General features: G+C 34.9%; 1 protein-coding gene across 11 annotated transcripts in view; it reads left to right on the plus strand.

Annotated features, from left to right (window-relative positions):
* The window catches only part of C2CD5 (C2 calcium dependent domain containing 5), a 65426-nt gene that overhangs the window by 32757 nt on the left and 17193 nt on the right, over nt 1-15476 (plus strand). For 7 of the 11 annotated variants that reach the window (XR_014885228.1, XR_014885229.1, XR_014885233.1 and 4 more), the window contains 6 exons: nt 7277-7391; nt 9092-9280; nt 10901-11092; nt 12971-13157; nt 14245-14409; nt 14692-14832. Coding sequence is in view for 8 of the 11 variants with exons in the window: in XM_085231597.1 (XP_085087723.1) it covers nt 7277-7391; nt 9092-9280; nt 10901-11092; nt 12971-13157; nt 14245-14409; nt 14692-14832 (989 nt within the window). In the remaining 3 variants the exon portion in view is untranslated. The remainder of the gene's footprint in view (nt 1-7276; nt 7392-9091; nt 9281-10900; nt 11093-12970; nt 13158-14244; nt 14410-14691; nt 14833-15476) is intronic. The other 4 variants (XM_085231623.1, XM_085231634.1, XM_085231643.1 and 1 more) reach the window with 2 other exon arrangements.

The raw sequence follows: 15476 nt of genomic DNA on the forward strand, positions 1-15476 counted from the left end.
TACCTTAATAATAGTTTAATTTTAGGTTTAATTTTTAATACGTACATGCAAAACCAGCATTATTTTTAGTCTTCAAATGTGTTATCATTTGATTTGAGTATTCTTTTAGTCGTATTACATGATAATTTCCTCTTTCTATAAACCCAATTACTGCTGCCAGTTTGATGGTGTGACAGCTTAAAAAATAATAATTTAAAAAATGATAGTCTTTTGCAGCATGTATTGAGCATATAAGGTCACCTACCATTAAAAGGAAAAGTTACAGGGTCTAAACTTTACAGCCCTGCAGTTAATGCTGGTGGTGTTTTTCAGCAGATTTGTTTGAACCAATGTGGAAAATTCTTCCCTCAAAGACGATGTGTAAAGAAAAGGTTTAATTATGCTGTGATCTGTCCAAGTAATTCTTGTTTGTTTGTCCTGAAGACAATGTGTGACTTGTAAACAAAGTGCAGAACAATGGAGACTTGGCTTTTTTTAGGGTAAAATTCCAATTACTGATTTTTTTTTCATCTGAAATGTTCTGTTTATATATACAGAATTGAATTCATGTAGGTGGCACAGTGATCAGTACAAAATAGTTGCTTTTTTGTTATGTCAGTCTAAGATTTAGGAGATACTAATCTTCAGGTATCTGAATGTTTAAAGTGTTCCATGGATTATTTGTTTGAGGTTAAGAACAAATTAGGAACGTTTCAAGGCTGGGAATGTCAACAATGTAAGTTTGTTTACGAATGTAAGAGAGTTAGCTGATGGGAAGGTAAGGTAGGATTCCAAAAGCCAGACTTCTGAGTTAGGATTCTTATAGTTGTCTTTTAAGGATGAGACAGTTAAAATGCCTCCATCTGCTTTAGAATTTCCGTATGGAAGTGTAATTCCATACAGATATTCCTTCCTAAATTACGAACGCATTCGACCGTATCAAAGAAACAGAAGTTTCAGAATCACACGGTAGTGGTTGAAAGGGACCTGTGTAAATCATAGAGTCCAATCCCTCTGATAAAACAAGTTCCCTGTGGTAGATTACACAGGAAAACATCCAGGTGGGTCTTGAATATCTCCAGAGAAGGAGATTCCCCCACCTCTCCAGACATCCTGTTCCTGCGCTCTGTCACTCTCCATAGTAAAGAAGTTTTCCTTACACATTCCTTGTATGGAATTTCTTGTTTTTTCAGTTTTTGCCTGTTCCCCCTAACCTATCACAGCAGCACTGAAAAGAGCCTGATCCCATTTATTTCACTCCTACACTTCAGATATTTATAAACACTGATGAGATTCCCCCCTCAGTCTTCTCTAAGCTGAACAGTCCCGGATCTCTCAGCCTTTCATCTTACAGGAGGTGCTCCAAGTAACTGAGACTTTTAGTTCTTTTTTACAGTTAAAGCAACTTCTTTTTTTTTTTTTTTTTTTTTTTTTCCCCTCTCTTTTGTGAGAAAAATCAGTATTCTCTAGTCTTCCAGCAGTGATATAGGGTTTTCAGTGGAATATTTGCAATTAAGAATATTCAGGAGTTGTAGTGGGAATGTTGCTGAAGAAAACTTTGCTTCTTCCCTATCTGGAAGTGTATCTTTATTAAATCTAACACATCTCAGTAGTGAGCTGCTGCTGGAAGGAGCGGTCCTGCTTTTCTGCACTGTTTCTGCTATGTGGTCCTGCAGTCTATTGGTGAACATGCACTTGCAGAGTGAGTCTCCTGTCCTGACTAACTCGATAGAAGAGGACTAGGCCTGCAAAGGAGTAATTTTGTGTTAAGTCAGCCAGCTGAAATACCTTATCCTGCAAATGTGTGAAGACTGGATGCGGTTTTAATCCTAGATTGCTACAGTCTTAAGTAATTGAAGAATTCCCTCAACATTAGCTGTGTTTTTTCTCATTCAGCAGTTGGGCTTGAGAAATAAAGTACATGCTTTCTGACCTCATTTCATGTGCCAGGGAAGCACTGACGCAGTACTGTTCTCTAACCTGGATGTTTTATCTATAGTTTTAAAATTTGTAGGAGTAAGTCTACCATTTCTCTTTGATTATATGTATGCACTGCTTTTTTGCATCTTAGTTTTCATATGATAAATCACAATAATCTATTTCCTTTGATTTCTGAATTATAAAAAAGGCTTTCATTTTCCCATCTTTGTTTCAAAGATAAACATAGGGAGCAATTTAAAGAGGAGGGAAAAAAAGCATTGAGAATCTTTGGAAAGTTTCAGATTAGTTTTCATCTGTTGTAGGGTTAGTCATTTGTTAACCCAGTTTTATGTTTTAGGATACACAGGCAAGAAGCTTTTTGTGCACTGTTAAATAGTTTAGAAAGCTTATGGGAATACATTAACTTATGGGGTAGCCGGAGAGCATCAAATTAGACTTGTAAGGAGGTGAGACTCCAGGGAAGGTGCTTGTAAACTTGACAAAGATATTTCTTAAAAGAAAAGGACCACCTCCCAAAAAACCCAATCTCACACTCAGAAAACAAAGCAAGCAACTTCCCCTCTCCTCCCTCCCCAGTATAAGCTGATTAGTAGGTTGTAATAGAGAAGATTTGAGATTAAGAGGATAAGGAAGCTCTGTTTGCAGTATAAAAGTGCAGTAGCTGTGCCCATTCCTGCTACTGTGAGGTTATTAAGATGGAGGCCTCCTCAGAAAAGCGTGGATTATGACTCTACCTAGTGAAGGATTCAGAGTTTAAGTTTACTGTCTTCGTTGCTATTTTTTGAGGTGCCAGGACAAAGAATCATTTGTAGGTTGATAGAACTCTTCATCGTGGTTGTCCTCGTCATTTTGGAATGCTGCATTGTAAATGTAAATATTCACTAAATTTGAATATGAAGTATTATGATACATTAAAATGAACCATACTTAAGAGCTTTTTTCAGGATGTCTTTTTAGCATTCAACTTTAATGCAGTAACTCTTGTGTACATAACTCTTGTTTTAAAGATTTGTAGGGGACCTAGCCTAGTGCTAATTCTTGAAAGGCCTTGAAGACAGCCTCTTAACAGATAACTGGAAAGATATTGCTTCTTGTGAATCAAAAAACATCTACAGTGTTAAGTGTTATCCAGGTGAAAGAAATCAATCCTATACTTTGAATGAAAGAAATGAGTAGTTTATGAACCAAAAAAACAATTGGAGCACCAAATATAGGCAATGTTTGTAGTTACTGAAGCTGTTAAATAATTTTGGAAAAGTTTCAACTAGAGATTTTTATAGAAAGCTGTTCTTGTTTGCAGCATTGTTTCTCAAGTCTTCAACTCTAGAAACAGTATGCTTTGCTTCTACTTCGTTATAAGTATCATGCCGATTTTGAAACATTAATGAAAGCAGGTTAGTATTCAGTCTGTGATTTCCAATAAAGAGTAATAGCAATGTAATTTTTGCAGAGTTCCTTGTTTGGAGTTCAGATAAACCTTGCTATAAACTACTTGATGGATTTGCTAGAAAAGCTTGTGATTGAGTGCTATGTATGCTTGCCTTTTTGCTTCCACCTAGAATCCAGGGCCATTACTTTCTGTAACCATTTCAGTGAGCTGCCATAGTTTTCAGTCTGTACTGTCACCTGATCCAAGCATGCGCCAAAATACCCACCGTTTCTGGCTACTGTCTGCTGAATCTGCTTTGCAAACCCTTAGTTCTTAAGCTTTTGCCTTAGTGAAAAACAACAACAGACACTCATAAAGAGTGTGCTGGACACATGCCATCCTGCTTCCCTAACTCCTCTAATTGTTTATGTAAATCCTTAGCTTTACTAAACTTGTAAATGCTATAATGGCATCCCCATGTGAAATTGTGTGGCTTGTGTCAAACAAGGCTGCTTGTGAAAATATTTGTCAGAAGAATTTGAATGCTACACATTGCACTGCATTCAGTGTTCTGTATCAATTTATTACTGCAATGTCATAGTGTTTGATCTTAACTGTAGACAATCATTTTGTATTTTAATATGCAAAGGTAAGTTTATGTAAATTGTGTGTGAATGTACAGTATTAATATACTGATCCTTATTATTCCCTTTCTGGAAGGGAAAATACAGTGACTCAGTTGAATGTCTTAAAGGAGGCTGGGTCTTCTACTTACAAGCAGTTGTTTATGCATGACCTTTTTGAACTTTCACAATGAGAATTTGTTGGATTTTTTTTTTTTTTTTTTTTTTTTTGAAAGATATTGAGCCTGATCCTGTGAGCAATGAAGACAATGACTGGAAAATGGTCCTTATCTTTAATAAGAATGAAAATCATGCATTACATTACTACAGTTTAATTGTTTTATTAATTTTTTTGGTGAATAGATGCTTAGAGTAAAGAGTTAAATGTTGCTTGAGCAAGACATAGTGTTGAGCAACCTCACAATAATATGCACTTTTCATTGTGAGAAGGCATTCTTGTAGATAGACTGGGTAAGAAATTGTGTTAATTCTCTTAAAAACTTGCTCTTAACTTTGATTTAAAAGCTAAATTTCCTTTTGAGGAAAGTTATGTGTTTGCAGTAGAGGTTGGGACCCGTCACTTCTCTCTCAGCCATTTCTGTTCCCTTTGAGTATATCTGTTCTGTTTCAACATTTCATTCTGTTTCAGTTTTTCCTGTGTCCACGTTCCTTTTTAATATCATTTTCTTGCTTGTAATCTTGTTCTTTACTCCACAATGCCTCATTTGTTCACCCCATTGCTTCACCTTTTGCTCACTTTCAATTCCTTCATCACAACATCATTTCATTTGCACCTCTTGTCACAGAGAGGTCATTAGCAGTATTTGCCAAGTGGTACCTGAGGATGTGAAGAGAAAACTAACGATAATAATAAAGTTAACTTTCCTTTGCCTAAGTCTTTATGTCTAGAAAAAGATTGCAGTGGTCCAGTTACATCTCCATTGCAGGTTTTTCTGTGAATCACAAAAATGTCAGTGGCTATTCCATCAGTGCTTACATCCAGCAGCCTGTGATCAAGTCTAGTTGAGCAAGAAGTGTCTTGTGTGGTCAGTGCTCCCACTTTATCTACTTAGTTAAACCATTCTCTTATAGAGGGAGACACATTAATAAGCAAACTTCTTGACTATGATTGGATGGAGAAGGAGAAATGTCTCTTTAGATCCATTTACATTCTACCAGGAAGAATTAGTAACGATATTTAATTGGTTTGCTTGTGGTCTCACATCTTCTGTAGCTTTCTGTGTTTTGTCTGACATTGTAGCCTTTGCCTTAAAATGTGTTTCCAAAGTTCCTCTGGTTGCATAGTAATGCTGCTGTCAACTGGTGGCAGCAAGGACAGCCTGTGCATTTCTGTACTTGAACACATGCAAAAGAAGATGCTTGATGTGTAACAAAAATGGTTATCAACGGTGAACTTGGGAAGTCCAGTGCTATGATGTGATGGGCTACTTCTGCTCAGCTCTTGAAAGCTGAAAAGTGTGAGAACTTAATAGCAAGTACCGCAGTCATCTGAGTCTTGAGCACTTGATTTTTCCTGTCAGTGAAACTGTTTCAACGCTGGTTTCATTCTGAAGAATGGCAAAATACAATGCCTAGAGGTTTTACTGGGAATGTGTTGAAACCTGCTGAAGGTAAACTCAGCTGGAGTGTAGCATGATACAGTTCATGAAAATCCTTAATCTGTTTTATGTTTTGGTGTGTATATATTTTTGTCTCAGTTCTTAGGAAGGCTCTCCATGATCACTGCAGTTTTTTGTTGTCATTAGCATATGTTTCTTAAAGCAAATGTTGGATGACCTTGATTCTGCACACCCAAGCTGTTAGTACAGTAGTATGAGTACACAAGCAATAACATCTTAAGATATAGATATGGTTGAATAACTAACTTATTAACACAAACCTCTGTGCTTGCTTTTTAATTATTATGAAGTGATCATTGGTTTATTTTAGAAAGCTGAAAGCCAAATTCTGAATTAAAAAAAGAAAAGGAAAGCTAAGGTGAAATCATGGATGAATGCATCTTGCTGTACAATGTTTTTGTTTCAGTAGGTTTCAAAATATCTGTATATCTGCATCTTCCATTTTTGTTCATCATGTTGTCAGAGAACTTAGTGTATGATATAGAATTATCATACACTATATTTATAAATATTCCTAATAGCACAAAAGTGCGAAAGTGGCTCCCAATGGTTCTCAGGTTTAATATTTTAAATTATGACTTAGCAAGGAGATCCTGATGGCTAGAACGTTGTATCCATGGCAAATACAATTGATTCCAGAGGAATTGTGTAAGAATCTATCCGTTCAGATCCTTCTGTAGTATCTGAGTGCCTTCAGTTTGATATTGTTTTCTCCCTTGTTTTATGTATCAACAGTTAACATAGTTTTCCATTTTGAAAGATGTAGCACTTTATAAACCTTAGTTTTAAACTGCAGTTTTTGACTTCATATATAAAAAGTTTGCAGAGAGAGAGCTTTAGCTTTGAGAAACTTCTAAACGGTCATAATAAATGAATTGCATGAACATATCTTAGTAATACTTTTCTTTTGCATTTTAATGTAGTTTTCAGGGTAAGGAGTTAGAGTATATTTGATATTTAGGATGCACCCCAGAGGCAATAGAGATGATAAGGTAAATAATCCATTTTGGTAGGAGGAAAAAAAAAAAAGTGCAGTCACCAGGACAGTCATCAGGATACTGAAGCAAGAAATATGTTGTCAAGTATGTAGTCAACATACTTCTTGTTCTTCTTCATGCTGTTAATTTAAAAATAGCTTAAAATTTGTACTGTTTGTTATTATAAGTTAGAAGTGGTAAACCAGGAACTGCAGAGCACTGTGTTTGACTGGTGATTCAGTCTTGTGCAAATGGTTTTAAAAATCTGCTAACAGTACTTCTCCTTACAGTAGAGAAAAATGTTCAGGTTATTTCAAAGATGTGAGGTAAATATCAATGTATTACTCTAAATACTGTTTCATTAGTAGTAGTAGTTTTTCTTTTGTTAGAAAAGATCTTTGATGCTTTATTGCAAGTTAGATGCTATTCTTAAATTGTTGGAAACTGATAGCATGGTCTTAAAGATGGTACAGACTGAAATAGTATCTCCAATAGTATCTTGATGTCTTACAGCCCACAACAAGAACGCAGTAATTTGTCAGAACCAGTTCCACAAGTGATATACAGGAACATTAATGACACGGCCCTGCTGATGTTTGCTCAATACTTGTAGTGTGACAGCTAGGAAATAGAAAATCCTCAGATAAAACACTTGAATATGAAAATTGCAGCCTGTGAGATTAATTGCATGAAACTTTATATTGGCATAGTGCGGAATAGTGAACTGATTTGTACTTTGTCTTTCAGATGAACCAGAGACACGAGATGCGTGGTGGGCAGAAATCAGACAAGAAATAAAATCCCATGCCAAGGCATTGGGTTGTCATGCTGTAGTGGGCTACAGTGAATCAACTAGCATTTGGTAAATCATGATTTTTCAAAATGCCACAGAAAATTTATTTATTTTTCAATGGATTACAAATAGAGAACTGTTCCAACACAGTTGTTGCCACTTTCTACTAGGTCTGCTTTGGAGAACATGTGGAAGTAATTTCCTTAAGTTTCAGAATTGAGCTTAAAAATTTAAACAGTCTGTCAGATTTCCTTTTTGTTAATGGGCTTTGGTTTGGGCTTTCGCTGGGTTTTCATTTATTTTCTAATGACATTGTTCTTATTACTGCATTAAAAAAAAAAATTCAAACCTGAATGTTTGATTTTGTAGTAATAGTACTAATTTCTTTGAAGTTTTCTAAACCTAATCTACTTGAAGTAAAAGTGATGGGCTGGTACTTAAATGGTAAACATCAAACTTGAGACACAAGTTCTTTACTAGATGTATTAAATGTACGTTAAAGGAAAATGTGCTGCCTAATGCATAAGAATGCTTGAAGTGTAAATATTTGTACTGCATTTCTTTTTAAAAAAAATGCATGTCATTATTTTCGAGTATGTGAAACCACAGCTCTGCAGTAGTCTTTCTGAAGTCCAGTTTTAGAAAGCAGTAAGCTCCCCAGGCATGTGTCCTACTCAGGCCAAAATTCCAGTGTCTTGCTGAATTCCTCTTCACTAAGAAATGCTAATATTGTGTATTTTGTGGCTTACTAATCTGTGAGAAGTCTGGAGATGGGGATAGATATCTTACAATTCATCTTGTTACAGAATTAATACATAATTTTATTTAACTTTAGGTATTGGGTAAAACTGTACAGAGTTAGGCAGTCATTATAAGATTTCATATATTCATTTCCTTTAGAAACTTAATGTAGTTTAGTGTTTATTAGAGTTTCTGTACTTGTCAATTAATATTTATTCCATAGTTAAAGAGCAAAGCTCTGTCTGTAGTACTGGTCTGCTAGATACGGTGTATAAAAATGATTCTGAAAAAAGAAATGACAAATAAAGAAGGCAAATAGATCATTCTAGAAAATGTAGGAAAGTTGTTTTCTGTATTTTTTTTTTCATCATAGTATTTTAAGTACTGAATGTTATAGGTTTATTTCATATTTAACTAATTTAAAAATGCTAAAAGCTTTGTGATCATGCATTTCTGAGAGTTTTAACTCTTCTAAACCAGGAATGTGGTTGGTTACTTTATGTGCTGTATGTACTGTGATTGTAGTGGTTGATAGTTCTGCTACTTAGTATCTTCCAAGAAGCATCTTGTTGTCCACCTTGTATTGTAACTTCATTTTGAGAGTAAATGTCTGTAAGATGATGACACTCTCAGCTTCCAGTTCACTTTGGTAAACAATTATGCTTTTTCATTTTTTAAACATTTCTTTGCTTTTGTTGGATGACTGGATTTCTTTTCATTAACTGTAGTGTCAAAAACCATTCTTAAACCTTGGTGACCTCTGTGGTACTATACTATATTCTTTATAACCTTAGGAAAGACTCTTTAGTCTTTCAGTTCATTCCTGCTTCACTTACTGATAACTTAATTTAAATACTGAAAGAGGATTGTGTGTGTGGTCTCATGGATAAAATTGAATGAATGCATAAAATTAGTAGCTATATTGAATTTACTGAGACTTAAGTACAAGCCTTTTAATCTAATAGTTTTATTTGAAAGTAGTACTGAGTAGTAGGAATTCACTCTGTTGTAATTTTTTTCTCTTATAGCGAAGAGGTCTGTATTTTGTCCGCGTCTGGCACAGCAGCTGTACTGAACCCTAGGTTTCTTCAGGATGGCACCATGGAAGGCTGTTTGGATCAAAGGTTGTCATGGCAGCCTGGCTTCTTTTCCATAGGGTCAGAGAAGGGAGAGGTTGATTTTTTTCCTCACAGCCAAGATAGTTCTTCTCTATTAGGGTAGGTTACAGTGTTACAGTGCAGGATGCGGGACCAACCACTTTACTGCTTTTCACTAACAACAACAACAACAGAAGTAATGGAACTCTACAACAAATTAGATATTCTATTTTTATTTTTAACAGTCTGAATAAGGTAACACATTTGATACTAACCACAGATGATAACTCAGTTTTTCTCTTTGCCACTCCTCAGGTATCTTTCTTAACTTTATATCACATTGAAAAAATGACAGATGTATGATAAGTTATGTAAGCCAAATTCTGCTGTGGTTATCATATCTGTATATATGCTCTGTGTGCAATTTAAGAGCTGTGTAGGAGATAAAATAACTTAGTTGTAAAGCAGTGATGGTCAGATTTTTTTTCACAAGATGTATGTTTTAGGTGAAGTTCATGAAACAAAAATCAAGAAGCTAAAGGAAAACCAAGAAGTTTCCTGCTACATCCCTTTGTTTCTGCTTTTGCAAATAAAATTTAAAGAATGATTATTGACAAACAGTTACTTTTGGTAAAAAAAAAAAAAACAACAACAAACAACGAAAAACTAATTAGATTAATTTGTCAGAAAAGTCATCATATATTTCAAGGGGTTACTTTAAGTCACAAGTAAGGCTATTTGTTATATATTAACACGTGTATTACTTTTTTCATATAATCCTGCTAATGTTGTGCAGTTTATTATTTTTTTTTTACTCTAGCAAGAGGCTGTTATCTTCTTGTGTAGATAAGGTCTTGAAAAATGTAGCCAGAACAGAAATATTTGTATCCATATTCAGTATATCACTCTACATTCTATCAGAAAAATAAGAGATGGAAAGAAAGAAATGTTGTGCTCACATTGTAAAGGAAATTACATTTTTTATCTAAATATGTATTTCACTGCTACTAAGAGTCTTGGCAAAGATAACAAAGTAAGATAAAGCAACCAGACAGACAGACATGTCTCAAACCATGTTTGAGATAAAAATATGCTTGCCAAAGTGGTCCTTAATGTTCCAAGTCTCTCCTATTTGTTTTAAGCATCTCCTCAAAAATAACTGAGAAGCACTGGTTTATGTGAAACAAAGTAAGTTTGCAGGGATAATGTTGGCATACATGTTCCTTGTTCATATTTTTTACAGTGGTCGCTCCTGGATTTTTCCTGCTGGGAAAGGGGACTGTCTGTTTTACATGAACATCAAGTTTTACCTAATACTTTAGTGTAGAAAGTAATTTTGCAATGTTAACTGTTAATTGTGCTTCTTCTCAGTAGGATGGTTGTTCTATTATTTATATTCTGCTTATTAGGCTTGAGTAGGTTTTTTGATACAATCACATAAGAGACTGTTATATTTGGTACTGCAGATTCTCTGTAAATGTGTTGTACCATGAACTACATTTAAAAAGTTGTAGAGCCTAAAGCTAGCTCAGTAATGTTTTAGGAGTACATTAATCATTGGCTGCTGTATGTATTCAATCCCTGTATCATAAGTTTGAGCACAAGCCTAATTTATGTATTAGCTAGTAGTGTGCAACCGAATTTTAACCTTTTATTGGTGAAATGCAGTACACGTGCACATGTTGATGCTTGTTAATAAGATGTGATGTTTTAAGTATGTTCTCCATAATGTATTTTTAGGATTGAAGAAGCTTCACCACCAGGTTGTGGATTTTGCCATATACCATACGATGAATTGAACATGCCATTCCCTGCTCACCTCACTTATTGTTACAACTGCAGGAAGCAAAAAGTTCCTGATGTCCTTTTCACCACAATTGATCTTCCTGTAGAGGCCACTGTTATTGGAAAGGGATGTCTTATTCAAGCCAGGTATTGATCAAAATGTTTTCTTCATGAAGTTTTAGAGGTCTTTGAAAGAATTCCTGTTGCTAACGTTGAATATGCTATTAAAGCTTAAATTTTCATTTAACAACAGTGTATGAAGGTACCATAGGGGAATGCCACCTTTCTCTTCCCATTGTGTTATGTGCATGTCTGTTGATGTAACTTTTGTTTGTTGGTGGACACTGCTGTGTTTTGTTTGCATGGATTATAAGGCTGAGTTGCCATGCTTTAACTTGCTGATTGGGACGGCTAACGTAATCTGTTACAGCTATTCCATTGTAAACTCAACGAATTCTTTAAGACAATTGTATTAATACTTTGCTCTGTAGAACTGTCAGCTGTGTCACATTTATGCTGTGGCCTTTGAATTTCAAAAGGAGAATAAGGAAATTTATGAGAAGTGGGAAAGAAGGAAGGGTTAGCTGTGTATGATACGTATGGTTGTGTGGGTAGATAACTAGTTGGATGGCCAGACTACTTGGATGACCATAACAAGTGTAACAGTTCTGTAGTGAGACCTGTACTGTTGGACACATGGGAGTGGGTAAGGATTTGTTAGTTATACCACATTGAAGGTGGTGAATTAATGAAGTTGAGCTGTGTTCTCGAAGGCTAAGAAACACATCAGTAAATTAGAGAGAGTTTAGTGGAGGACCACCAAAAGAGTGAGGAGCACCTGCCCTTGCAGGAGAAGCTGAGGCATCTGGGCTCATTTAGTGTGCAAAGAGGAAGGTTTCAGGGGTATCTAATTACAGCCTTCTTATACTTACAGGGAGCTGGTGGAGAAGACATTAGACAGGGTGGTGCACAGCGGAAGGGCAAGAGGCATTTACCTTAAGTTGAAACAAAAAGATTTAAAATATAGTCAGAAAGATTTTGAGGTGAACTTGTTAGGATTAGATGAATTACTACTTTTTTCTGGTCATGTAGTAATCTGGTCCTTAGAAGGAAATATCTGATCATATCAATAGAAGATATAATTATCATTTATCTTTTTGAATGCCATTTTGTAACTGAAAGTAAGCAGTCATTACACTAATATGGTGTTTCAGTTTCAGCCTGTGAGACTGAAGCTGAAGAATGGAATATTACTAACAGTATAGTCAGAGATGGTATTTCTGTGGCCTTTTATTCATGAAAAATGAGTATTTCTAACTTTGTTATTACTTGAACTGTGAGGGCACTGATTTTTCTTCTACTTTTTTTCCCTTTATTCCCAAATATTACTTGAATAATTATATTCACAGAAATTTTTCAAGTTCTACCAGTAGAGTAATTTTCTGAAATTGTACCTTAAACACTTAGGAGGTTTGCAGCAACAGAAACAAACAAAATAGGTGTTCAGTAGTTACTTCGTGCTGTCAAACTATTATGGAAAGAAAACACACCTGCGTGATGCATATTGTTTCTATCTGACAACACCCTTTAAGCATAGTTCACTACCAGCACAGAATGTCAGGGATTGGAAGGGACCTTCAATGAAGGAGACTTTATTCAATGGTTTAGAAAAATATAGTACTTCTATGTTTTGTGTTCTGATCTGAACAGAATATGATTTTAATATTGCTGAAGGTTATGTATTGTACTGTTTTACATTTCTTTTATTGCTGCAAATTTTTGTTTCATACTAAAATAGTTTTGTATTAATAATGAAGATTAAGTCATTTATTGAAACTCAGTGCCTTGGTCTTCTCAAGAAGAATTTACTTTTATTTTAAAATCCTGGTTAAAAATAAATAAATATGGTAACAAGAAACTGGTTGTATTGGTGTTACAGCAATGTGAGAAACTATCCTGTGATCATTTTCAATTTTCAACAGTCTGTTAAAATTGCTGATGTTATATACTGTTTCTTATTATCAGGTTATGTCGTCTAAAGAAGAAAGCTCAAGCAGAAGCAAACGCAACTTCTATCAGTAATCTCTTGCCATTTATGGAATATGAAGTGCACACACAGCTGATGAACAAACTTAAGCTGAGAGGAATGAATGCTCTGTTTGGGCTGAGAATTCAAATCACTGTGGGTGAAAATATGCTAATGGGGTTGGCAGTAAGTATGGTTTTAATCCTGGGACTCTTGTTTCTTGTGTTATTTTTTCAAGACACAAAGACATACACATGTTGTGGAATTTAGGATAGCTACAGATGTTAAAATGTCATTTTAAGAATAAATTGTAGTGATGGGAAGAAATAAGGTGTCTAATTGCTGAGATCAGGACAGAGTGTCTTTCAGAAGATTGGAACCTCTTGAAGCTCTGCTGGAGAAGGTTTTTATTAGACTGGGGACGAGAGGAGTTTCTTTACAAGAAGAAACTTCAGACAGTGTAGTGTCATAAATTATAGAAAAATGATTGCGTTATTTAAAGGTCAGAGATCCTTGTTCTGCAAGTTGCATTACAGTTCCATGTCAGATACGGTCGATACATCCTTTGGTTAGTTGCCAGCCAGAGAAAGGTTTGTTGCCTCTTATTTGATGGCTGCGAAGAAGTAAATAAATAATAGGTTGAAAGTCTCCTAGATGTAGCAAGAAAATGCTCATTCACAGTATTTTAAACTTCATTTTGTTATGTGGGGTAAGAATAGTGAATTATACTTCTTCCTGCAGCACTGTTAGAGGATGCTTGGGTAATATTGAGTGGCTTCCATGGTTCTTTTGTCTGACCTGCCGATCTGTTTCATGAAAATATAGAATGGGTCTGTCACAACTATAAGTTGTTTGGACAAACTTTAAATGTTGGAAACTAGGAGACCGTCACTTGCCTATGCAAGATATACTAGTGCCAGGACCTATATCAACGTAATTCATTTTGAAGATAAAAACTTACAGTAATGTAGGAGAGTTTTGAATTCAGACTTTGTTTGGAACTTTTAGGTAAATTATGAGCTCCATCATGCAAAAGATCTATGAGAATAAGGGAGTTTATTAAAAGGCAAGTGTTTTACATATGTGAACAGTAGAGAGAGAGATTAATCTATTATGGAAAAAGATTGTGCTGTAATGTAAATGTTATAATGCTCTCCATTATAGCGTAACTCTTACTGAAAATCATTTCTATGAAAAGATTAGAAGTACATGTTTGTGTAAGAGGTTTGAAGATGCTCAAGAGTATCTTTTTTCTTAATGATTTTCTAAAAAGTCTGCAACAGGTGTATATCTAGCCGCTTTGCCAACACCTGGTGGTATTCAGATCGCTGGGAAGACTCCAAATGATGGCACCTATGAGCAGCATATATCTCACATGCAAAAGAAAATAAATGATACAATAGCAAAAAACAAGGAGCTTTATGAGATTAATCCTCCAGTAAGTAAAGCTTTTATATTCTTAAAAATAGTGTATTCTGAGTCTAACACCAATGACGTAAGTTATTTTTAATAGAGATATATAATATGTTCACTATTTTTTGTGAACATACTGTACTTGTCTTAAAATGCAGATAACCAAATCAGTTTCTACTTTTATAGATTTCTTTCTGAGGAAATGTAGTTTCAGAATGTTCTGATTTTTAAAACCGTAAAGAAATTGCTCAGAAATGAAATGGTTTTAAAACTACATTGAGCAACTTAATTGTGATATCTTTTTTAGGAACTACCTGAAGAAATCGTTGGGTCTCCCATTCCAGAGCCAAGACAGCGTTCCAGGTTATTGAGATCTCAATCAGAAAGTTCTGATGAAGTTACAGAGCTAGATCTTTCACATGGGAAAAAAGATGCTTTTGTCTTGGAGGTGATAAATGCTTTCAGTACAATTTTCATACCTTTTTCTTTTCCCGACATATGTTAAAAACAATCAAACAAGAAAATAAAAAGGGAAAAAAAAAATTACTCCAAAAACAGTTTTAAAATTTTATACTTCTTTTTTTCTTCCCATTTTGTGTTATTAGGAAAAATGTCACACTGATATTTGTGACATATATGTTTGTAAAATTATAACTAAGCTGGTGAGAAATGTTCTTCTGCCTACTTCAAGCAACAGTCACGATGGATCCAAAAGCTACAATATGTTCTTATGAACGATGTGGTTCTCTATTGTCACACTTACTGCATTTTTCTTTACTAAATTTGTGTTCTTCCTGCTGCAAAGCTCTTGTTGTTGTACTTGGATGTTCAGAATAATTAGAACACCAGGTGTTGAGAGAACATAAAGGAAGACTTATTTTCTGAACTTACAGCTGATGCTTTTCTGAGCGCAAAAATTTAAGAGAATACCATCCAGTTCCATCTACAGCTATAACTAGAAACAGAAACTGTCTGTAGATTAAAAAAAAATGCATATTTATTTTACCTCTTTCTTCACTTAGATTTAAAGATGTAGTTTTAATAGTGTAAAATTTGGAGAAGAGGATCAGGTATTAAAGAACTCTAGAGCTT

This window comes from Meleagris gallopavo, chromosome 1 (genome assembly GCF_905368555.1).
Source record: "Meleagris gallopavo chromosome 1, MGAL_WU_HG_1.1, whole genome shotgun sequence".
Lineage (NCBI taxonomy): Eukaryota > Metazoa > Chordata > Aves > Galliformes > Phasianidae > Meleagris > Meleagris gallopavo.